At 41.5% G+C, this 25,165-nt stretch overlaps 1 protein-coding gene across 1 annotated transcript in view; it reads left to right on the plus strand.

Moving 5' to 3' along the window:
* Positions 1–20,775, plus strand: part of SPOCK1 (SPARC (osteonectin), cwcv and kazal like domains proteoglycan 1) — a 281,728-nt gene extending 260,953 nt beyond the window's left edge. The window contains exons 8-12 of the mRNA XM_061352067.1: positions 4,976–5,092; positions 11,735–11,956; positions 12,545–12,607; positions 17,704–17,841; positions 18,830–20,775. Coding sequence (XP_061208051.1) covers positions 4,976–5,092; positions 11,735–11,956; positions 12,545–12,607; positions 17,704–17,841; positions 18,830–19,020 — 731 coding nt within the window. The 3' untranslated portion in view covers positions 19,021–20,775. The remainder of the gene's footprint in view (positions 1–4,975; positions 5,093–11,734; positions 11,957–12,544; positions 12,608–17,703; positions 17,842–18,829) is intronic.
* Positions 20,776–25,165: the final 4,390 nt, after the last annotated feature.

Here is a 25,165-nt window from a genome sequence, read left to right on the forward strand (position 1 = left end):
ATGTGTTTACAGGTAAGTTCAGTTTTAATGTTGGTTTCTGGCACTGAGTGCTTTTGAAAGTCCCTCTTTGAAAGAGCGAAATTAAATACTACTGTTAATTTTCACCACCGATGTTATAGATTAGTATCTGTATGGCTTTAAAAGGCCATAATGGAATCACACCTATAAAAACCTGAGCCTTTACAGCATGCTAATGGCTTTCCATTAGGTCAGATTAATGTTTTCTGCTGGGTAGAAACAGGTATTTAGCAACAGTGCTTTCAGTTTATTAGAATAAATAACTGTTGGACCAATTGCTTCACGCTTGGGAATAAATCTGTACTTTCAGTGCTCACTATTAAATCATTTCTGCAAGATGATTCGTAACATCTGCGGGTTCAGATCTGAGGATGTTGGCGGAATCCAGCCACAAATAGATCTTCCTCCTGCATTCAAATTGCCATGGCTCAGGGAAGTGACAGATTCTGCTCCTGCTTGTGGTACCACCACCACATCAGATGTACAGCACTATGCACTGCGATCAGGTTGATGAGCTGGATGCCAACCAGCGAACCTGCCTCACCATCCCTGTTCCTAACAGCAGCAGTACTGACCTCCAGGGAAGCTGTGGGCTGTGAATGGATTTCATTGAAGCACATCAGCAGTGAAAGATCTAGGAATTAATATTAAGTAGGGACCTGATATCAGAAGGCTGCTAAGGCAGAACATGACAGGTAACATAGATAATATAACAGTGATAAAAACTTGTGGTTTTCCCCTTTTAAAAAGATATAGGAAATTAAGGCAGATGCTCTTATCTTAAAGAAAATACATACAGAAGTGAAGATGCATACTTGGACATGTTTGCATTTGTGTCTTTTTCACAGCACTAGAGTTTTAAATGGTTGTTGGCAATTGACTAAACAGATCCCAATTGCTAGAGAGGGACTATGAAGATGTTCCTCCCTTGGTGCTTCTCTTCATTCTAGATTTTTTAATGAGTGCTTCAAGTCATATCACTATCCATATTGTTTGCAACTTAGGTATCCTCTCCTTATAGATCTTCAAATAGCAAGAGACCCATTATCCCATCTATTCCTTCTACATCCCTATTCTTCTCATGGAAGAAATGTTATTTGAAATTTCTATTAATAGTAAAGAGGTACATTTGCAGTGCATTTTTCATGAAGAGGGTTCTTAAAGACGCTTTATAACTTATACTAATGCAAATTTATATATGAGGAACTTAGATGTGGGGCTCCTCAGAGCTATGCTTCCTAATTGTTTGATATGTAAGTAATGGGCTCTACCACCAGAAATAAATTGTTAAGTGCTCTGGTTCCTGGATACCCAGCTGGAGGCTGGGCCTCCCTCTGTCTGTATTAAACTCATGCCCTCTGAATGTCAATCCACTTTGAAGTGGCTGAAATAATGTGTCCCAAACAAATTCTCAGTTTCAGAGACTTTTGAAGATGTTCAAATAAAATCAGTAAAATAGAATGCAGTTCTGCTGGGAGAGAGCCAAGAGGCAGAATCTTTTTAACCATGCATGGTAGCATTAAAATCAAATTAAATACAGAAAATGTAAAATAATACTTCCTTTATTTTAAAGTGCAGGAAGAAGTAAGATTGAGGGCATGAAATGCTTGAAGAGAAATTTAACTGAACTTTGCATTAAATTCTGGAAGTCTCATGAAGACATGTATTATTCACTGCAGATTAACAGAACACTTGGTTTCCTTTTTATTCTTGAAGAAGCAGTTATTCTTGTGAAGAAGAATGCAGTCCTGAGAGAGAACCTCAACATAATACCCACTGTTGAATCGTCCTTAAGCAGTATGCTTAAAGAATATCCCAGTTATTCACAAAAATACCTTCCAGCATGCAGAAAACTCCAGTTCTGGGCTTACTGTCAAGTTGGCAAGGTCCACTTTTAAAGGCTGCCCTTAGAGTGAGTGGATGAGGCAGTCCTTGAGGAAGCTACAGCACAGAAGAGGCTGAAAGCTGGTTTTTTTGCTCCGTCAAAAGCAAGAGAAATATAGTTAGGGAATGATAGGAGAATGTAGGGGTGCTGTGTCTGAGCAGCCGTAGGGTATAACTGAGCTGATGTAGGTTATGGATTGCAGCACTTGTGTAACAGCAGAGAATTGATGTAAGTAGGAATGTGTGTGGTAAAAGCTGGTTCTCCACACAGCTAGCATTACAGACAAGTGAAAAAATATAATGGCTTCATTATAAATGGCATTTTGCAGATCCTGACATGTTTGATTGGCTGGACTGTGCAGAGAAATCAATTCAAGTCTGATTTACCATTAATTAATCTACTTCTGTTCCACCCACACTGTGTACTCAATCCTGTTTTCTGCTGCAGTTCAAAAGCATGGATTCAAGTCACCTCAGGCAATGCAGTTGAAACCAGATGACTGCTTAGTGAAATTCCTTTTAGAGACATTAGTTTTGGACTGGGAATGCCATTCTGTGTGGTGCTGAGGCTGGGAGAGGAGGCGAGGGTGTGCTCCATGCTCCTGCCTGGTATCTGCACTGGCATGATGGCATTGCTCAGAGCACTGGACTCAGCTTAGGTTCCTGTGGTGTCTAGAGTTGTCTGTTTGTCAGTACACAAATCTGAGCAAGGAAAACAGCTCTACGGCGTATTTTCTTTAGAACTATTTCTTTTCCTTGAGGTTTATTGACTGTGAAGCTCAGTATACCCGTAGAGAAGGCACGATGAGGGTGTCAGGGAGGCACAGGAATGGGTGTTCGTAGTCCAGCTTTGGCTTCCTCAAGTTGTCATGTGCTACAATAAATATTTAATAAGTATCAGGTTTGCACAATAAAACTATGATGTTACTCCTTTCTTGGACAACTGAATCCTCTTTTTCACCCACTCCATACATAATCAGTAGTCAATGCTGTGTTTCTGTGTGGCTGTGACTGGAGATACATTTGTGAGCTACTCTGAACATAGGGATACCCTGTCACAGATGAGGTATTGGCTGAACAACACCTACTTGTTACTTGCCATATTTTTCTTCTCCTTTGCAAAGCTGGTTTTCAAAGGACAAGACAGTTACTTGGCAGAAAGAAAGATTCTGCCTGCTTTTAATTGTGAAAGGCGATAACATTATTGATCCTTACCAGGAAACATTTGTGAAGACAGGTACTGAAAAGAAGGCTGTCATGGTCTCATGTTGCTGTAAGTGCCTAATAATCATATTTTGGCAAAAAAATATGCCTGGTGAAAACCGGTTACTGACACTTCAACAGGGGATACAGGAACAGCATCTCCCTTCCCATGTAATAGAGTATCTTCATCACTTCCAACATGTATTTGGGTGCCCAACTCATGTTGAAATTGGTGCATGATCGAAACATCTTTATGGATCTAAATCTACAAAAGAAGAAATCATTTGTGCCTGTTTAGAGTTAGGGCATTCCTGAATATTTATTGCCTTTAAAATTAGTTTTCCTATCCCCTCGCTCCTTCAAGCAACATCTCCTGATGGGATATTGGTAGAGGCAAGAGGATGGAATCTGTTCTCCTATTGCTTCTGTTGTGATTTTTCTCTGATAAAAGGCTTTGTGAGTAACAGCCAAGAAACAACAGAGGTGTAAGATGTTCCTTACTGAAACTGGGCTTAAAAATCCTATCACTCGTCTTAACTTGCAAAGATAGTTTAAAATGAATTAAATATGTTAAGTGAGAAAATCAAGCGATAAGCTTTTTTGGTAATGTAAGCCACTTTACAGTTAATGTTGTATTGTCTTCCACTTATTTTACATTAATTGTTGTTCTTCTTCTTTGAGACCTGATCTTTCCCTATATCGACTCGATGGGATTTTTATGTTTTTATCTTTAATGGGAAAATCTATCAAACGCAGCCTTATAGAAAAATGGGAAAATCTTTCTCCCCACCAAATGCTAAAAACCTGTCCACTTAGAAAAAGCTCTAATATCCTGGTTTTAACTTCAGACCCCCCCAAAAAACTGTCAGAACAAATACTCCCCAGAGCCATAAGGTATCAGTGGGTTCATTGCAGTCATCGGAGCACTGAGTTTGACTGGGGAAGACAAGCTGTGGGACTCAATTGTTCTTCAGTAAGGTGGAAGGAGGGATATTAGAATGTGCAGTGAATTGGAGAAGACATATTGTGGCTTGCCCTCTGAAGGATGTCTGCATCTATGGCATAAAATCTTGCTCTATATTCCAAGAAGTGTCATTTAAAATGTAGAGTTAGTGCAGAGCAGGGATGAAAAAATTGAGCATGTGGATTTTAAGCACTAAACATGATATAGTAACAAGAATATTTTTTCTGACAGAAACTGGTGACTAATTCAGTTTTCTTCTTTAAAACTATTTGCTTTGGACATTATTGTCTTGGCAGAAATTTCTGGGAAAATTAAATATTCCTCAGTGAAAATGTATAAGAAAAATGTTTCACCTAGCTAACAAAATGGAATTGACAACCTTCAGAGGTGGCAAAGTCTCAGTTGCAGTAGAACTAGAGCAACACAACAGTTTTCTTCTTCACGTATATAAATAAGTATATGTGTTTCCTATGACTGTGATAATAGCCTTCCACTAAGCCAAATGTGGTTATAAATTATCCCTAGCATCTTGTTCAAGTAGTGTGCAAGTTTGTCCCTCCTCCCCATCTGTTTGACTGATACTTTTCTCTGAAATCCTAAAAGGTGAAAACATTTAAGTTAAATAGTCACATAGCTCTAATTGAGAACCTGCGGGTAGCTCTCTGTGTCACTTCTTTCATCACAAATCACATCAGCTACCAAGGAAGTACTTGAGTACAATTTATAATGCATAATGACTTACATTTTTTCTTTAACTTTCATCTTTTCCCTAACCTTTTCTTTTACTTCAGAGCTCTTGATGAGAACTGTACAACCATAGCAATATTTTTCTAACAGCCTATCTGAAGAAAGGGGTTTCTTTTGCTGCTGCTCTTGACTCAGCCTCGTGCTTTGTTCTTTTTCTAGCTTGCACAGACAAAGAACTGAGGAATCTCGCTTCCCGACTAAAAGACTGGTTCGGTGCTCTCCATGAGGATGCAAATCGTGTCATCAAACCAACGAGCTCAGAGACAGCACAAGGCAGTAAGAAAACACCTTTCCCTTTGAACACTGAGTGTTGTAGGCAGCTTTCCAGCCCGAGAAAGCATTGAGCTGAGCACAGCTGTTAGTGCCACAATGTCATGTCAAGCAGGTGCCAGTAAGTGAGCAGGTATGCAGGAGACCTCATTCTGTGGATAAATAGCTGCATCCTTTTCTATCTGAGATGCGGTCATTCTGTACTCTTTCTGGCCCAAACTGCTCTAAAAATTGGCAGTTTGAGACAAAGAGACCTTTACAAGTTAATCAGGCAGATACGTGTGTCTGAGGGCCATGGAGGTCACAGCTGTGCTAGTAAATAAACCTGCTCAGGGACTTTTCTTAAGCCCTGAGGTTAACTAATTCGTGTGTGTACAGTCAAACTCCATCACCCTCCACGCCAGTGTGGCTGCATCCAAATCATTTCTTGGGGACAGGCAGTGGCATATGCTTACCTCCTCAGTTTATGGCCAAGCATTTTCTAACCCAGTGTCAGTGGGACGAGCCAAAAACATGCCATACAAGCATAGGGAAAATGATGCCAATGTTGGAAAAGATTCACTTTAATTTTATTTTGCAATTTCCTGCTAGCCCTTTATAAAAGAGAAAGAATAATAAAAATATCCACATCACAGCCATCAGAGATGGAATAGTTAACCCGTGTGGAAAGGTAGAATCTGTTGTGTCCCAGGCATTTAATAACACCATCTTTGCTTCCTTTGATGTTTTGAGTTTGGTTGGTTGTTGGGGTTTTTTTAAGACGGAAGAGAATGAACATTTTAGAGGACATTTACTCTCTGTGGGTTAAGCCAACATGACTCATTTTGATGTCATTTACCCACCAGGGAGGGAAGGATTCAGAAAGATTCAGCTAACAGCATCAAAAGAGGTCATGTTCATCAGAGAGCAGATCAGACTTTGTTTTCTATGAGGATTCATTAATCCCTTTAAATAGTATGCCCCAAAACACGTGGGCTCTTGAGCTGCAAAGTAAGATGCGCAAGTTCTGTCTAGGTGTGTTACTCCCCTTCACCTCTCTGCCCTGATTCTCTGGTGCAAGCTGACTAAAGCCAAGGTCCACAAACACAGAATTTAAAGGGTTCGGCCAACTGCTGCCTTTTACAGCTTTTTTGACCCCACTGCCTGGTTTCCCTATAGCCTGAGACTGGAGATGCTAAAGGTGCAGTAGAGCAGGCTCAGCACATCAGGATGGGCATTTGCTCTTGATCCATGTCTAGACAGCCACTCTTTTCTGCTACTTCTAAGATTACCTCTTCCTAAAGAGACAGAATATACCAGACTGTATTGCTCAAAACTGTAGTCAAACCTCATTAATGCCAAGTAATGATATCTTAAAACTATGTGGTGAAACAAGCCATGTTCTGTGTAAATGGATTTTTTTCATATGTCCCTTATTTATTTTCCATAGTATTTACAAAAAAGCCAGTATCTATAAAACCATATGTCCTACTTATTCCTTAAAAGCTACTTCAAAAAGGGATATTATTGTGCAGAGGAAGCCAAACCGTAGTACAAAAATTCAACTGGATGTACAGCTAAACACAGCTTCAAGCTTTGAATTCAGAGCTCATGACAGAAAACAGCAGACACTTAAAACTTTGTCATTCAGGCCCAGAACCACATGAAATCTCATTTTATCAGGTTGTCAAAAGAATGTGTTTTTCATGCGGATGACCTGTGAGGAGCTCCTGAGGACCTTACCAAAGGCCAAAGACCAAATTCAGTTCCTAAAGGTGTTGGGTCTGGGCTTCTTTTTGCTGAAGCAATTTCAGTGAGAAAAACATTCCTGGTAATTCCACAGTGTTTGCTCTGACTCACAGAGGAACTGTTATCTCTTTTTAGTTTAGTTTGATTCCTGGCAGCTTTTATATGAAAAGCTGCCTTGATGCTCTTAAACACTTGATCTCAACAATGTTCATTTTTAGACTGTTGACTTAGTTTGGCACATTTTCTTATGTGTCAGTTAAAAAGAATGAAACTTTGTGAGTGAAGATGGTTAAATCAGTTTTGAATGCCACAAAACTTGGGCATGGTTTTCTTTTGAAGAGTTTGCAACAGTAGGCATGAATTACTCTGCATGTGCCAAATTCTGCAGCTCCAATTCTCTCTGGTAGCACTGAAAATACAGGGTAAGGACAGCAGTGTTTGGCTTCTTCTAGCTTTAAACACTTCTAACAATGAAAGACATCTTAAACAAGGCTCAGAATTCAAAGTAAAGTTCACAAAGCCAAGCTGAAAAAAGGAATTTATGTGAATCCTGGCAAAAAGGACACACACAGCTCTGGAAATAAGCTCTGATGTACACACTGCCCTTTTTTATTGCTCTGCGTGTGTTGCTCTTCTCACCAGGGCTGATCACTTCATTAAACTGAACTTGGTTTGGTTATGCCTGTAGAGTCTTAAAAGGCACGCACATCCTCAAAATAATCCATTTTGGATATGCCCCTGTGGCAGTAAAAGGAACAGATGGTGGGATGCGATGACTGTGATGCCTTGGACACATCAGCTGTCTAGAGAAGGTGTTCCAGCAGAGATTTCTTTATGCTACATTAAATTTTCAAGATGTTACTGTGAGTGTAAATAAGCTTTTTGAGTTTATTAAGTTGACCCCCAGGTGAATTGAAAAGTGCACTCTTTTCTTCTTTTTTACTCTCCTGAAGGGAAAAGGATGAGGACAAGTCATTGTGCTTGAAATCTCAAACCTTCATTCAATGAGCTATCTCCCAGATCCCAACAAAGCACCACAGGCCAGGAACTTTGTTTTCTGCAGGCTTTGTACAATGGAAAGCTCCTCAGTAAATAATAGAAGCATCTCAGGGACATGCTTTGACATAAGGAAACAATAAAACTAATTAGGGAGTAAGATCAGATTCAGATTGCTCCTGAGCCTGTTGGTAATTCCTAACATTCCCGCATTTTATCTAGATAGTCTCTTTGGTTGGAGTGGGAGTTGTTTTTCTTTTACTGGAGATCTATGCAATATAAAGGGTTTTTTCTGGGGAACATTTCTTCTCCTCCTTCTTTTATTTTAAGCGATGGGGGAAATTAGGTTAATTATTCCCCTGTTACTTTAATTGTAATACACTTCAATGAAATAAAGCTGGCTCATGTAAGCCAGCTCTTGAAGGGGGAAAATAATTTTGTGTGCTGGAAGATGTGTTTATTTTTAATTAGGATTTCCACTTAAAGACCCTTTTTAATTTAATTCCATTTTAATTTAGAGGAGGTGGAGCGTTTTATGTGTTAATCGCATATGGGACTTTTACATGTAGGTCACCGGCTTGATTTCCTTCCAGATCTGCGGTGGATGAAAGTTGTTAGGATTCTCAACAGCTGTCAGGATGAGGAACATGATGGTGTCAGTCCAGGTCCTTGTAAGCAGGTGTCCAAACAAGAGCAACCACAACCACAACTTACATTAATTGGCATCTCTTTTGGCATCCTCTGCCAAGGAGCCAAAAGCAGGGGGGATGTGGAGCCTGCAGCACTCTCCTGCTTCTCCCCATAGGCACTGTACCACTGAGCTGATGCACAGAAAGATGCAGGAAAGTTCTCACTGAGGTTACTGTTTTTTCCAGGTCTGTTTTGCCAGAAGTCCAGACTGTAGCACGTAATTCATTACAATACAGTATGTGGTTTATTTCATCCAGCATATTGCATCATGTTTATAGGCAAGTGTATCAAAAGACTCTAGATAGGAGTTAATTCATTCAAAACCAGTTGGCCTTGCCAAGCTGATGGGAGCACAGTGACCTCCTGGTGAAGGCAAGTGAGCTCCAAGAACCATTTTCTATCAGCTGCCCTGGTTACACAGTAAGTCAGAGCCTGTGTTGCACACTCAGGGCACGCTTTGCTTTCATTGCTGTTGCCGGGTGCTGAGGGCATCCAGGATTGCTGGTCTTCCACTGCAGATGCACTCTTGCAAAAGGTGATTTACAGAGAGTAGCTTTTACCAGGAGACAATATGAAGTCAAGATAGATACTGCTATTCACCTTTAGCCACATATTAAGGGACAATTAAAGAATTAACCTTTTCACTGATGCAGACATCTAGCTAAGAGCTTTTCATAACCTGTACCACTGTAATATTTAAAGACTTCCAGACCACACTAATAATCCAGCACTGTTCAATAATTCAGGCTCTTAATAAACCTAATCTGGAGCTTTGATCACACCAGTGAAAGCTTCCTTGTTTATAAGAAATTACAATCAAAAGCTCTTCAACTAATGTAAATAACTGTCTTTATAAGTGACCTTTCATGGTCGTATCTTGCATTCAAGCCCTGATGGTATGTCACAGAGCAGCTTCGTAGTCACATCAGTCACTATCCTGTGATCTGCTCAGGCAGGTCAGTGCAGAGGGCATGCTGGTGGTGTATCCCTGAATGTATGTTGTACACACAGATAAGGACTTCCCAGCAGGGAGGAAAACAGGACTCAGAAACAATCCACAGACACTGTCAAGGGCAAGTTCATGCGAGGATCAACTCCTCCCTGTGCTGATACTTGCCAGTTAGGAGGTGACCTTTAGAGACATGGCTGAACAACACATACTGTACTCAACTTGTACAACACACCTTGTATTCATTCACCTTAGAAGCAGTAAATGCCATGACAGGGTGTAAAGACCATCACCGGAGAGGGGATCTGCGCAGGAAAAGAGCAGCCAGTGGAACACAGCTGGTTTTCCCCTGGAAGCTGTTAAACTGGGATAGCTGAAGCATGTACTGATCCCAGCTCCACCATGCAATTGAATGATCCATGCCTGCCTGTTTGATTACTACTTACAACCTGCCCCGTGGTGGGGAATCAGGCAGAGCATATATCAGCACAAGGCAGGACTGTGTGCCCTGCTCCTCAGTGCTTTGTGAAGGCAAAGGAAAGGATGAAATCTTTCACTCAACAAAAGATGGCACAGTGATCAAATCCTGCTTGTGTTCCTCAGATGAATAGAATAATTGAAGTCAATAGTCCTAATTGCTTCAGCAAGGCAAGCAGGCTTCCTCCCTGCATCTATTCACATGGCCTTTTCACTGTGCTCAAACTCGATTAGATAACATTAGAGGAGATAAGAGCACAAAAATGTGATGAAGTGTTCAGCATGAATTCTCTCTTTCCTGCCCCAGCTGCCTCTAGCCGCAAGGAAATGGTGTTACCTTCTTCCATTCTTAGAGCAACATGTATTATGAATGACATAAACCTTCCCATTAGTTAACCCTTCTGATTGTTCCTCCGTGTCACTGACAACTTTCAGCTGCATACAAAAAACACTGCTTCCAGCATAAAGCACTGCCCTCCTTTGGGTTAATACTTAAAATAGCAGGTAGGCTGCAGAGCTTGGACAAACTGTCAGCATGATTCCAGCAGCATCTTATGTTTCAGTTTAACAAAGCAACATCCTGAAATGGGACTTGACACGTACAGCACATAAGGCCAAGCTTGACCTCTTTCAATGAAAGATGCAGCAAAAGGAAAAAGCCCATCAGGCTTCTCCACATGGCCCATAGCAGAATGAACAGTCCATAGGCTGCTGGAACAGAGTGAGAGCGGGGGGCCTAGGTTGCGTGGTTCAGGTACCTTTGTCCCTCTTAATCCCCAGGCAGTGTATGCATGTTTCCAGGTCCTTGGTGAAACCATTGTCCTTATTTATTAGCTGTGCATCACAAATACACTTTCTTGCATCATAGATAACTTGCAAATTAGTCCGTATTTGTACCAAGCATTTTTAAATACAGTGTCAGTATGGATTTATAATGTTTATGAAAGAAGGCAATGCCACTGCTTTTGTGGAGACTGCAGAATACTGGCACGCGTACCTCATATATGTTGTAGGTATCTGTATACATAACTTGGTCTTTCTTTGATAGCTGCTGCTGGTGCAGTCTTTTAAGGATCTGGGCTATTAAAATGAATGATGATGATGGTTTCCAAAGCACTGGAAGAGCAGAATCCTGTAATGCTGTACAATTCTGGAGGCCGTCAGAAGGGATAGTGCTGGCATGGCATGCCAAGAGCATGGGCAGCTGAAGTGGTACCATTCTCCACAGTGATGCAAGCAAAAGAGATGCTTCACCCCTTCTCTTCCCCACATAGCTCATAACCCAGATCAAAGCATTTTGTTGTCCGCCATGGGAGGCAAGGCTTTGTAGAGTGAAAAGCTGGGATGAGAGGTGGAAGAATTTTGTCCAGGAACTAGCAATAGGTGTGGGAAGCAGGATTTAAACCACAATGAGCCTGTAGTCTAGTTTGAAACTCTAGGGGATGAAGCCTTTTCTCATCACGTTTCAGCTTCTTGGAACAAGGCCAACTTGCAATGAGGACTGGAAAAAGAAAGTGAGACTTTTTGATTAGAAATAACTTTGAATTACAGTGATGGGTTGTGGAGCTCGGCCCTCCCACCCCGCTGCTCCTGAAACGTGTGTGAGCGGTGCTCCGCGCTGTGGCTGTGCTTGGGTTTTAAATTCAATGCAATCAGTTCAGTCTTAGGCTTTTGTTCTGCTTCGGGCAAGTCAGGTCAATGTTCAGAGTCCAGCCAAAAGTGTATTATCAAGGCTTCAGCTTAGCAATGATTCTTGTGCAGTGGGCATGCTGGGGTTCAGCCGGTGATGTGTGCCTGTCTTCTTACAGGATTTGACACCAGCATACTACCAATCTGCAAGGATTCCTTAGGCTGGATGTTCAACAAACTTGACATGAACTATGACCTGCTGCTGGATCCCTCGGAGATCAGTGCCATTTATCTGGATAAGTACGAGCCATGCGTCAAGCCTCTCTTCAACTCCTGTGACTCCTTCAAAGATGGAAAGCTTTCAAACAACGAGTGGTGCTACTGCTTCCAGAAGCCAGGCGGTGAGTTATGCTATCGGCAGGACAAAGAGAAGTTGTCTGGGTCGCCCTGTGTTTCAGGTTGGATTGACCTGCTGATAGAGATAGTTTGGTAATTAGCAATCAGCTGCATTAAACAGCTCTTTTCTCCAGCACTGGTGTGAAAGGGCAGCGTGTAACAGTGTTTAATGTCACAGATGAGCGATATTAATATCCCTTGATCATTCAAACAAAGAAGTAGTAAGCACCAGTGCCCACAGTCTAGTAGCAAGCCCTGTTGCTGATAAAAAACTCAAGAACTTACATTTTTAGGCAGACATCATTAGCAAATCATAAATGAAAGAGCTGACATTATATTAGTTTGGAGGAAAAATGGGCTTCACAATGAAAATGGCCCCAAACACGATTGTCAACTGCAGTGTGTTGCCTTCTTTTTCTTTTTTAATTAGTGGAGCTAATGACATAAATGAGTTTTGCAGTGCAGTGCCAGCATATGGGCTGCTTTCGTTCCCAGGTGTACAGCAGTCTCCATTCCCTATCAGCAGTGAAGCCAGTCATTGCAGAGCCTGCCCCGTGCCATCTGGAAATTGATTCTTATACGTTATATTCTAGGTCTTCCTTGCCAGAATGAAATGAATAGAATTCAAAAGCTAAGTAGAGGGAAGAGTCTGTTGGGTAAGTTCGATTACTTCCTATTCATTTACTCAACTAATTAAAGCATCTGTGATTATTGTAACTTTATATGCAGTAATGTTTTTTCAATTAGAGACTAATGTTTTGAGTCAGGAATATGCACCATGGAGTATAGGCCTGACACTATGAAATTAAACAAATAATGAGATAGCAACATACAGAACAGGTGTCAGCATGGCAATGGGTTCAGAACTGATTTACAGCTCTCCAGAAATGCAAACCTGGTCTGCACAGAGCTCAGTACTGCCTTCATCACCTCGGAGGTCAAAGTACAGAGGCTGCTTGGTACTCAAGCCTCCCATGTTGGAAGGGGGGCTGAAGGTGCCACAGTGCACAGACAACGGGTTCATGTTTTCTTCCAACTCTGATGCAGTGCATACATTTCCTTGGGGTTCAGTTTTGCCTACTCACCCTTACAAATATTTCAGCATATCCCATGTATTTGAAAACAGGAATTTGTATCATCTAGTTTTAGGCAGCCCTGCAGGATGCTCCATGCTGCAGGATGTGATAATGGCCTCCCCTCTCTCTATTGACTGTTGGGAGCCTGAATTGATTCATAACTTACATGGCTCTGATGGATATCTAAAATTAGGTTAAATCCCCACACAGCATTTTCCCATTTAATTGCTTAAAAAATCAGGTTGCTGAAGTGAGTAAATTCAAGCTAGCTAACTCCATATTCTGAAATCACACAGTGTTATATAGCCTAGCATTTATGTGGTGGTATCTTAGTGAAACTTCTGTCCTTGTGCATTTGTGTACCTAAATCACATGAGGCATACTAGTACAGATCAGTATTTTTGCTTCCAGAAGGCTCTGCCTTTCACCCTTTCACCTGGCTTACCTCAGAGCCAGGCTTCAAGCTCATCAGGGTCTTACAGCATCACTTACTGCAGCATGGAGCATGCATGTCAGCTCTGCTGCAGTGCTGCTCAGGTTGCAGCCTGCTTCTCTGGTTACTCTGATTTTAATCTGGCACTGGCCCTACAAAGAGAACTCCTGCAAAGCTCATCTTTGGCAAAGCCTGCAATACCTTATGAACAATCCCAACCTGGATTCATTGGTTTAAAGTAATAATAAACACTCCCAAAAGCTACAGGGACTCTGGTTTAATTCCATCATCCTTTCATAGCAAGTTCACATAAAGATTAAGATGTTTCAGACTTACAGCTCCTGCTGTTCATAGCTGTGGGAGAGAAGGGAGGATTGATTGCTCAGTTGTATGTGTGTTCCATTCAGTAAGTACTTTGCATTTGTGTTTGAGTGCATGGAAGTCACGGTGTTCTCTGTCTCATGGGTGTCATGATTTTCAAAGCCACCTAAAAGAGTAAGAAGCCCAGTTCTTAACAGATAGCTTTGGCAAACCCATATTTATTTAATGCTTTTCTGTTATTTGCTATATGCAATAAATGTCATCTAGGCTGAAACATAAGTGGTTTGTTCCGGTGTGCGGGGAAGAATGATGGCTATATTGCAGGTAGTGGAACATTCAGGCAGTTGTAGCACACGTCGGTATCTGATCACAATAGCAGGAGTAAAATGACAAAGTAAAAGCAGTAAGAATGGTCCCTTACCACAAATAACTTCTTGTTAACTGTATTAAAAAAGGTGATGGATGAAGGTGGTAAAGCTCAACAAATCAAGAAGTGTCAGGCATAAGGTTGTTCCACAAGCTAGAAAATTATAATATAGAGAGGAACGCTTTGCTTCGCCTACCTTGAAAGTCTGGCTGCATAATGGCACTGCCTGTGAGATTTTAATCTGATCTCATAGCTCTTTATGCAGCGGAAAACATTGTCTTTTGTCTTCAGTGACTGAAAAATCATAGAAATGGAAACCAAAACATACACGTGACTCAAACACGCTTGTAGCAACAAGAAAGATGGAAAAGAGAGATTAATATATCCAGAAAAACTAGCCTCTAATTCTTCTCTTTCCTGACACACAGAGCGCAGCATTTACAGGGTGGGTGTGCACAGGAGGAAGATTTCTGTTAACTTGTACCCATTGATAAAAATGACAACTTCTGATGTTTTGTTCTCTCTATATTTTTCCAAACACAGGACAGTTGCACCAAAGTACTTCAAAGCCATTGCTATTAGATGTGTTTAATGTGGAGGCTTTCAAATGGAGCCTAGCATCCCAGGGGACTGAATTAAAAAGTAAACAGCACTATTCATCTTTTCCCACCAGATTTATCTTGAGTACAATTAACTGCAGAGTGTACTTTTAGAGCATGCAACTGTGCAGCCTGATAATGCTTCTCCCACATCACTAAGGTGATGAATTTCTGCTCCCATCACTATTTTCTTCTCTATCAGCCCTGTGAATTCAGCTAATAGAATAGCTAATACAAGGAGCTGTGCTGGCTAGCACTTAATTCTGTCAGGCTTTTACCTGTGTGCCTCGCTATCTTTAGCATGTAATTATTCTCCCCATGTTCTGTGAGGAAGCAGAGTATTATACAGATAAGGAAATGATGCAAGAAAATAAGAGATGTAGGTCTGGACCAGAAAGAGGATGTAGATACAGCAGTGCTGTTCAAGTTTGCATGGAATGAAATACTCCGTGAGGCAGAAAGATGGGGGAAGCAGGATTCACTATCCTGAGGCAATTCAGTGGGGAGTGACTAACATTTTGCAGTGCTTAATAGTAAAACTGGTCCACCAGCCCAGTGGTCCTCTCCATGCTTGTGGGGAAGCACTACCTGTGCAAGAACCTCTGGAGAGGAAAACTTGCTTTTCCTTCCAAAGCCTGCGTACGTTCTCTGTTGCCAAACCAAATTATGGGGTGAGGTATTCCCACTAAATGGGTTGTCCGGATGCTGTGCTCCAGAATAGCAAAACTTGCACCCAGAGTTTATTTCTAATGAACATAGGGGCTGATTTGTGTAGGATTTACAGGACAAATCTTTACACCATACAGCACTTGCTCCCAGCGACTCTATCCTCACCAGATTATCACCTGCACCTGACACATTGGAGAGGACATGCTGTAATCTTCTCTCTAATGACAGGCAAATACTGTGACATTAGTATGCGTAGCTAAATACTGAAAGCTCCAGTGTTAAGTACAAATTGGCACAAATTCCCCATGCAGAAGGAAAAAATGCCTTCTACTCTTTGCTGTGACCCAAAGTGTGAATCCTTTCCACACACAGTTATGTTGGCAGGGAGCCTGGGCCAGAATTTATTTTTAAATCTATGGCTTTTACAGGCAGTGTGGAACATTTTAATACCTTACAAGAAACGCAGTGAAACTATGCAAAAAAGGGCCTGTTTCAAAGAAGGCGAAAGGTTGCATTGCCCAAGGAAAAGAGAAAGCATGAGACAGTTTAAAAGTGCAGAGGCCATTCTCTGCTTGCTCTGTAATGCCACTGAGGTTGCCCCTTTGGTTCTTCCCTCAAGCAAGATGCTCCAGGTAGCTCTAGTGACCCAGGGATAGCCATGCTGGTGTGCACCAGCTCAGTATCAGCACCTAAGCACTTCTCCAGAGGTTGTGTATAGTGATAAACACCTGGAGGGTTCAACAGAGAGAGGATATGAGCATAAATATGAGAAGAAACCTTTCTCCAGTAATATTGAGATAAAGGATTGAACAGTGAGCATTAACTTACAAAAACCTGCAAAGGCAAATGTGTATATGTGTTACTAGATCCATTTTTTTGTCAGTAGTGATAGTGAGTCTTTGGTAGTCATCAGGATGCTTCTGCTTGTATGTGAACATAACTATGGTACCTATAAGCAAACCTGCTATAAGCTCATGCTTTGAAGTTACTTGTAATACTCTCAGTAATGGATATAAAATGCTCTCCAAAACTGATCCAATACTCAGAGATTTCTGCAGATGCCCTAAGGTTTCTGTTCTCATCTTCCAGGCCTACATTAGCGGTACTCAAGCATGAGATGAGATCTGTATTGTGATGAGTTTGGAAATTCATGGATTCATTTTATATGGATGTGTGTGTGTGTATGAGATTGACTGACTTCCACTTTTATGGCTTTTATATAGGAAATTTCATGACATTTGGGCAGCACCTCCTCATTCATTTTTTTCTGCGAGAAACGTAGCAGAAATAGCCTCTTTGACACATAAAGTGTCTGAAGAGATGCTATACACATGGAACTAGTTAAAAACTCACTGTTACACCGGTGAATCACTGTTATATTTGACAAAGGAGAAAAATACTTCCTCCAAAATCATTTGAGACAAGAAATTTGGGGGCAAGGGTGGGGTTCTGCCATGTTTCAAATTGGAGCAATTGGCAAAGAAGGGGAAATGACTGTACTGACCTCCCCTGGGAATAACACTAACTCATCTCGACAGACAAGAGGGCTTTTCATATTGAAGTACGTTTGCTGTATCTGCTGAAAATGGTGGGAACAATAAAACAGGTTTCTCCTGAGAGCTTCTCTGTCTGCAGAAACCAGAATGAACCACACTCTACAAGGCTGAACTCTGTTTGTTTTATTGTGAGACAAATCTTGGGCTTCAAATCCAAAGACTTACTGATTTCATTTTGTGTTGTCCCTCTCTGTAAAGCATATGCATTACTTCTTTTATACATAGGAACTCTCAATAAGGCAGAAGTTGTGCTTGAGATTAGTATGAATAGCAAGCAGATGGCAGATACCTTCCAGGGATAATTACAGTGTTGTGGAAAGGCTTATATGATAAACAGTGAAGGAGCACAAATGGAAGAGAAATGCAGAATTAATGAAGTCAGGGTAATAATCCATTAGGGAAGAAAAGTTTAAAACCAGGAGTTAAATCTGAAAGGGGCTCTTTGGGAATATCAATCATTCAGGGGCAGACTGAACCCATCTCTAGTACCATGTGCCATCACCCTGCATGTCCTATATATGCACATTTATGTACTGTGCAGTGGCCAGAGCAGCTGAAAACAGTTAATCACATATAATTTCTGCCCTCTTTTAGGCACCAGATAATCACATGTATTTTTCTTACCAACATTGTAAAGATCTTGTAAATAAGTGACAAGTTCATAATACTCTACATACCTGCTTGCTCCTACAGAGGCTTGCATGACTGATTATACCTTATATTTTATTCAGGTGCTTTCATCCCACGGTGCAATGAAGAAGGTTATTACAAAGCCACTCAGTGCCATGGCAGCACAGGGCAATGCTGGTGTGTTGACAAGTATGGGAATGAGATAGCTGGCTCAAGAAAGCAAGGGACAGTCAGTTGTGGTGAGTAATGATGTGCTTGCCTCAGACAACAAAGGAATTAACACTGTCGTAAGCCCTGCCATTGCTGTACGATGGAGTACGATAACAAAAGTGACAACAGGGAAACATGACTACCAGTGTTCAAAGTACTCCTGTGTTTTCCTATTCAGACTACAAATGGGGCTGTATGTGCATACTGGTCCTTGGGGATGGGAGGTGCAGCAGAAGTTAACAGGAAACAACCACTGATATTTGTCCTACCAGACTGGAGGATGTAATAAAATACTAAAATTAAGGCTAAGGAATTGCTAGGCATGGTTATTAAATATATTGTTCTGTGTACTGTGGAATGCACATTTATTGGGCTTGATTAATGTCTTTCCAGACAAAGGAAGGCCTAAATGTGTACAATTTTATAAATTAATAACCAAGCCCAATAAAATTGCTGTCAGGGCACTGTTATTTACACATGTGAAATCACCCATTAGCTCTTACACCTAGGCAGGCAAGAGCTCAGCTGCATTCCTTCAGGGCTTCAGCAGCGGTTGTGGCTGCAGAAAGGGGAGCCTACGAGGTCTGAGGTGCCCAGAATCACATCACAGATGTCAGGCTCAAAAGCTACATTTGCAGAGCTTGGTTTCTGCAGTCAAATAAAATCATTTTGTGGGATATTTTTAGGCTGGTTTATAGAGTTGTGATGGGATGAGAGTATTTATAAATGAGTAATGATTTTCTGGCCTGTGTGCATGGAAACTGAGGCTCTCCAGTCAAGTCTATAAGAGGAGGGCAATACATGTTTTTTTATGCAAGTATGTTTCAGAGTAAATGGATTTAAATTTATCCCAATTCAGGATGAAAATTTAAATTCAGAGGTGGTTTCATGAGTAGTTAAACCAATGAGTTTTACAAGTAACGTTGCAAGTGATAGTGGCTTGGATGACAAGGGTAGTAATGAACAAGGGATGTGGGATCATGTGAAGGAATGACCTTTCCTGCTCACCTGTTTCAGAAGAAGAACAAGAAACCTCAGGGGATTTTGGCAGTGGTGGATCTGTTGTATTGTTGGATGATTTGGAAGAGGAACCTGAAGCAGCAAAGAAAGACAAAGAAGGAAAAGTGAAGGTTCATGTAAGAGCGGCTAATGAAGACGATGAAGATGAAGACGATGATAAGGATGATGAAATTGGTTATATATGGTAGTGCCCATCATAATGAGGACTCACGTTTTGCACAATACTGCAAGTCATATCATATCTCTGCAATTGTATCTGAGAGTACCTGGCACAAATATTCCCTCTCTACTGAGTTTAATTTTGTATAGTCTGTTTACTTTAGGAGACAGCTTTTTTTTTCCCCAACAAGGACTGTTTGGAATACAGCTTTTGTTCACTTGGTTTGGGGCATTCTTGTTCTATCCACAGGGGCAATGAGTTTTGTTTCAAAAACATTTCATGTCTTAATCCTCACCTGCACAGCTTATGAGATACATCCTGTGAAAAAGAATTGCAGAAGGGACTCAATGAACCAGTACAAAGCTTAGAAACCCTTCTCATGTGAAGGAATTTGTGTCATAAATTGTTGCCTGGGTCACATCAGAAGCACTCGTTTTTCTTTTATGAAGAAGGAAATGTAGGTGCCTCGTTTTCTAGTCCATGTTTGTTACATTCCAGTAAAGAGGAAGTCTCTTTGGATAGTGATTTCTGGCAGCCCAGCATCAGGGATTTAATCCATGAAAGAAACCTACTGGTGGGATTTTTCTCTTCTTTACATTCTCTTAGAATGAGTCCAACAGGCAAAGCACCCACCAGAGCATAGACCAGGTCACTAATACTTTATTTGGTTAAGGAGCACAGCTTTGCTCATAAGAGATGCTGAGAACCTGCAGCTATAATGGGCCAAGCCCTACAGGCAGGGAACGAGTCCATCTGCCTTTCCTTTAGAGTGCTTTGTGAATTTGTAGCATCATAACCACCTCCATATCTGTTCCTCAGCTTCTGTCCAAACTCATTTGCGCTAAGAGTGGTACTAACATCGTGCAGGCAGCCTCTGCTTCCTGCTCACATGCTATAGATCTGCCTGTTTTTCATTTTCTGTTAGCAATCCCTCATTCCAATGTTATAAAGCTGTCACAGGCACTAACCATCAAAAGTAATAAGCTGTCATTTCTTTAATTTCAATAGTTAATATTTATTTGGCCTGTTTTAAAAGGCAACTTTAGGTGATCACGTTTCAAAGCATAACCCTGTGCTCAGTGTGACAAGCTGCACACTTGTAATAACCACACGTGAAAGAGAAGAGTATTAAAAATACAATCTGTGATCCCTTCAGCATGTCACATATTCATAGCTCTTCAGTTGTATCACAGCATATTGACATTAAAGTCTTCTCTGTGTCTTTTCCCATTGCAGTTCTCTGATGCAGTAATGTACTGTGGTGACCTTGTGTTCTTTTTGCTGTTTTCAGAGACAGGAGGAGGTACCTTAACCCCACTCTTGCATTAGGTCGCAGATGCAAGTATTTCAGCAGTGCCTGTGATTTGCCTAAGAGTTATTTTGCAGAATTGAAAATGTGCTTATTACACAGAGAACTAATCAGATTGATTTACCTTTTCCCTCTGAGTTAGTGTTGGCTAAAGGTGGGGACAGTATGGAGCCAACACTTGTCTGGTTACATATTCACTCAGAAGCAGGAAAATCCCATGTGTTTGGCAGAAGACGATGTTTTAGGCACACTGGCCCAAGAGCTGTGGTCCTCAGCCCTCTGTGTAGGATGTCTGCTTTCAGACGTGGTCAGAAGAGCACTACAAAGAGGAACTCCTTTCAGACACCATGTGTTCCAGGGGCTCAGTTGGTTTCCCCTCTTTCATTTCCTATTTATCTAGATCAATGACCCGAGAGCAGAGAGCAAGCTCGCATAATTGTTGTTAATGCAGAAGGATGTGTAAAATCATGAGGAATTTGTTGTCTGTTGTGTCATGCCCTGCATCCTCCCAAAAATCTGCCACCACAGCCATTTGCAAGTGGCTGTGCAGTCTGCCCTGCTCAAATCCCTGTGGGCTTCCTATCACTTTAGATAATTTATTTCAAAATCAGATATAACCAACATTTCTGCTTCCCTAAGGAGTGTCATTCTGTGAGAAGCAGTTGAAGTCCATCAGTAGCTTCTCAAACATCTTGGCTGGTTACTTCTGGAATTCTATTGCTTAAACCTGTACGCTGGGTACAGCTCTGCGGTCCTGTGCAGGACCTGCCTAAGGCACAGGGTTGCCATTTCACCCTGACACAGAACTGAAGTCCACAAGGAGTACAGTTATGCTCATCCTGACAGGACTTACTCTCCACACAACTGTTTTCTGCAGCCCTGTGTCCCTTTGCAACAGCTTATCCTGAAGCTATGCCTTACTTCAAAGGCCACACAGTAAATCCCTTCAGCCAGCACCTCACCAGGGTAAAGCCTGTCTAACCAAGCCCTTGCAGGCAGCTGTAGGGTCCAAGACTGAAGCCCTTCTGTGCAACATGCAAACGTGCAAGATGGTTAAAGAAAAGCTGTTAAATAAGCCTTTAAAAGTGAATATGGCCATTCTTCAGCTCACATGAGCAGACATGCCACCATCATCCATTTCTCAACACCACTGAGCCTCTCCTAGCTGTAATCTCTCACATGCAACTATTCCAAATCAGAGCTGGAAGGGTTTATATCTTTATGTTAAACTGTAACACAATTACTGTCTCTCAAACTCACCAGCTCAATGCTGTGCATCCCAGTCAAACAGCACTGTGCAGGCAAGAGATGCCTTGGGTGGTTCAGCTGGTCGCTGGTAGCACATTTCCCTTTATACAGAGACACACACACAAGTATGTTGTCCTCAACATAAAAAGGACATGGAACTGTTGGAACGAGTCCAGAGGAGGCCACGAGAATGATCAGGGGACTGGAGCACCTCCCATATGAAGATAGGCTGAGAAAGTTGGGGTTGTTCAGCCTGGAGAAGAGAAGGCTGCGTGGAGACCTCAGAGCAGCCTTCCAGTATCTGAAGGGGGCCTATAGGGATGCTGGGGATGGACGCTTCATTAGGGACCGTAGTGACAGGATAAGGGGTAACGGGTTCAAACTGAAACAGGGGAAGTTTAGATTGGATATAAGGAGGAAGTTCTTTACTGTGAGGGTGGTGAGGCACTGGAATGGGTTGCCCAGGGAGGTTGTGAATGCTCCATCCCTGGCAGTGTTCAAGGCCAGGTTGGACAGAGCCTTGGGTGAGATGGTTTAGTGTGAGGTGTCCCTGCCCATGGCAGGGGGGTTGGAACTTGATGATCTTAAGGTCCTTTCCAACCCTGTTCTGTTCTATGATTCTACCTGGCCCAGATGCAGGACAGTGTCCCAGGCCAGGTGATCATTCAGTTACCTGCTTCAGTTATGCAAATGTTCTTCTGCATCAGGGCCAGCACTGGAAAAATACCGTTTTATTGAGTAGTTCAGTTGGGTGCAACTACAAAGAGTTTAAAGAGAGTAGTGTCAAACCACAGGGTGTCAAGAGTCTTAGGCTGGAGCGGGGCGGGTGAGCTGCCATGCTTGGGAGGGCAGCTCAGACTATAGACTGTTTTAAGACCAAGTTCCCAAATATTACAAGGCTATATAGCAAAACCCTTTTGTGATCCACTGGCATCCTGCAGTGGTTGCAGGATCTGCAGCCTATAGATACATCTGTGTGCGTATATGTGTGTGTATACGTACATTTATACACGTATATTTGTGTGTGTGTCCCATTGGGGAAGCTGCATTAAGACAATGTTTTAGTCCTTCAGAAGAAACCAGCAATTCTACTGAGAACCAGTGCTCTTCCAGTTTAGGCCCCTTTCATTCTTTATGCTTTGTAAAGGATTTAATTTGCTTCCAGCTTAATTTAATTCCTTTCTTTTGCTTTTGCTTTCTGCAAAGCAAGACTTCCCATCTGCATCAAGTCATTAACCTTCCAAACATTTGCTCATTGTGAGAAATGAAATCAGAGTTGTCCCATTCTTTTAGAGACACAAACCAATTTTTAATCTCGTTTTCTTTTCATATAAGAGACTATGAAGTACTGTTAGGTATTGCTTTAGGTTTCTTTTAACTATTGTGGTTAAATCAAAATCTAGAGTTCAGATTTCAGCACAGTTGGGTTTTTTTGGATCATTACTGGTCTTTGCTGTGAACACAAAGAATCCTCTTCCTTTTCTTTGCCTTTTTCTTTTAACCTATTCTCTGCTATTATTTTAAACCATTTGAAATGTTTATTTAATATTTATTCTACAGTTTATATTAAAAATGTAAAGTTTCTATTTAAAGCAACACTGTTTGTTGGTGAATGCTTCTCTTTGCCTCTCCAGCCTAGTCTGTTTGTTTCAGTGTACATTTCTGGCATGGGAATATTTTGATATTAGAAGTTTTGTAGCATTTTTCCCCTCAAGCAGCAAATGACGTAGATCTGAGGTCACCTCTTGATACAGACCACCAGATCCAGCTTAGCTTCCTACATTGGTTGGCTTTTCCTGCAGTCCCTTCTGTATGCCATTCAAGTTCCTTTAACACATAGACCGCTTTGTACAGTTACTATACATCAAAAAGCCCTTTCTACAGTAGGTGGGTTTTGGTCTTTTTATACTTTTCTCAATGCTGTTGATGTCCGTTACTGTTAAATGTGTAGATCTGTAAGGAGAGATCCAAATATTCCGTGTTTCAGTTTGATGTCCCTACTGTAGATGGATGTAGACTACCATAGTAAGTAGAATTGCATAGTAAATTCTGAATGCTTTTTCCATAAGGAGTTCAGTGGAATGTGAGCATTTGGCTACCTTTGGTTAACTGTAAATGCTTAACTGTAGTCTGGAATAGTCTGTCTCAATAAATTTTAATTTGTCTGCGACTCCTTATTGCCTGTCCTGTATTTTATTCCACTTTGGGGATCAAGCACGCTGCAGAACCTTGAATTAACATCCATGGGAATGGATGGTCTTCTGTACTTGCTTTATACCTTATACCTCTGCCCAGTGGCAGCTGTCATCTACCTGCGAGGTTACTGTGAAGTCTCCTAAGATGTATTTTAATTTTCCAAATGGAAAGTAATAACTGTACCAAAATCAGAACTTTTCACATTACATTCAAATTGATTCTTAAGGAACTGGCAGAGGCAGGGGGCGAGCCTTAAGTTTTGTTTCCTCCTCAGTTTGCAAAGTGTGATGTTTTCCTGGCTCTTCTGAAGGTGCCTAGGGCAATGCTACAAACACAGCCCCATTCTGCATGGCCATTATCTACAGTATAAATGAAGACAAAATTACACTGAATATAATAGGTGGGAAGCCATCCTCACTCAGAAACACCTGCGTTTGTGTCTCTATTATTAAATTAGAGCTCCTCTTTAATATTATTAGCAAATTTAATCAGCCAGCATTAGTACAGTGCTAATTACAGAGCTAAAAGTGTCATTTCCTCTGTATGGGCAATATTGAAGGGCAATATTGAAAGGAGCACAGATGACAAAATTACAAGATTAACCTTTTGCAAATAGCCTTTTTTTTCCTGCTGTATGTAAATGTTTTCCCTACCTCACTGATACTGTTTGCTGATGACTGTACTGCCTGGGTTTGTTCTGCAAAGCCTCCACTGTGAGATCCACAAACACATACATACAGTGAGTCTTACAGGGTCTCCCATAAAACTTCCCACTGGGCTCCACACCAGCTGTAAAGCAGCAGCATTACAGCCTTCACTGATGATTAGTTTCATTTTTCCTTAACTCCTGGCAGCCAAAGGGTGAGATATTAAAAAGAGAAGTCATGTCACAACAGCTTTGCACACTGTACAGCTTTTTGAATAGATTAAAAAGGAGGCCGAGAGCTATTAATAAGCTTTTGACTTTCTGAGCACTCCCATCTTTGAAACTAGACCATCTATTTCAGAGGAGGAGGCAGAGCAAAGAGCAGGCTTTAGGCAGTGTTGAGGGAAAAAAGCAAAAGGAAATGGTGAAATGTATATATTTAGGTGAGCTGCAAATAGAGGAACAGACCTGCTGCACATGGGCACAGCACCCCTACCCACTGCTTTCAGGCTAGAGCCTGCTATTCCTCAGTGGAAAATTCCCACTGACTTGAGCAGTTCAGGATCAGCTCATCACAACCCATAAACCGCAGAGGCTGGTTCCTGCTACAAGCTGGGCTGGCCCTGTCCCCTGTGTGCCGTATGGAGTAACTGCTTGAAAAGAATCCATGAAAACTAGGACTAAAAACCCACTTTGTGGCACTCAGGAGGAAGGGAAGAGCAAGGCCAGGAGCAAAGTCAGGTTTTGCCAGCACTGTATCAGCCTGGTAATGGG

This window comes from Neopsephotus bourkii, unplaced genomic scaffold, assembly GCF_033783945.1.
Source record: "Neopsephotus bourkii isolate Nb327-2 ecotype Australia unplaced genomic scaffold, CSIRO-AGI_Nbou_v1 NB_620, whole genome shotgun sequence".
NCBI lineage: Eukaryota > Metazoa > Chordata > Aves > Psittaciformes > Psittacidae > Neopsephotus > Neopsephotus bourkii.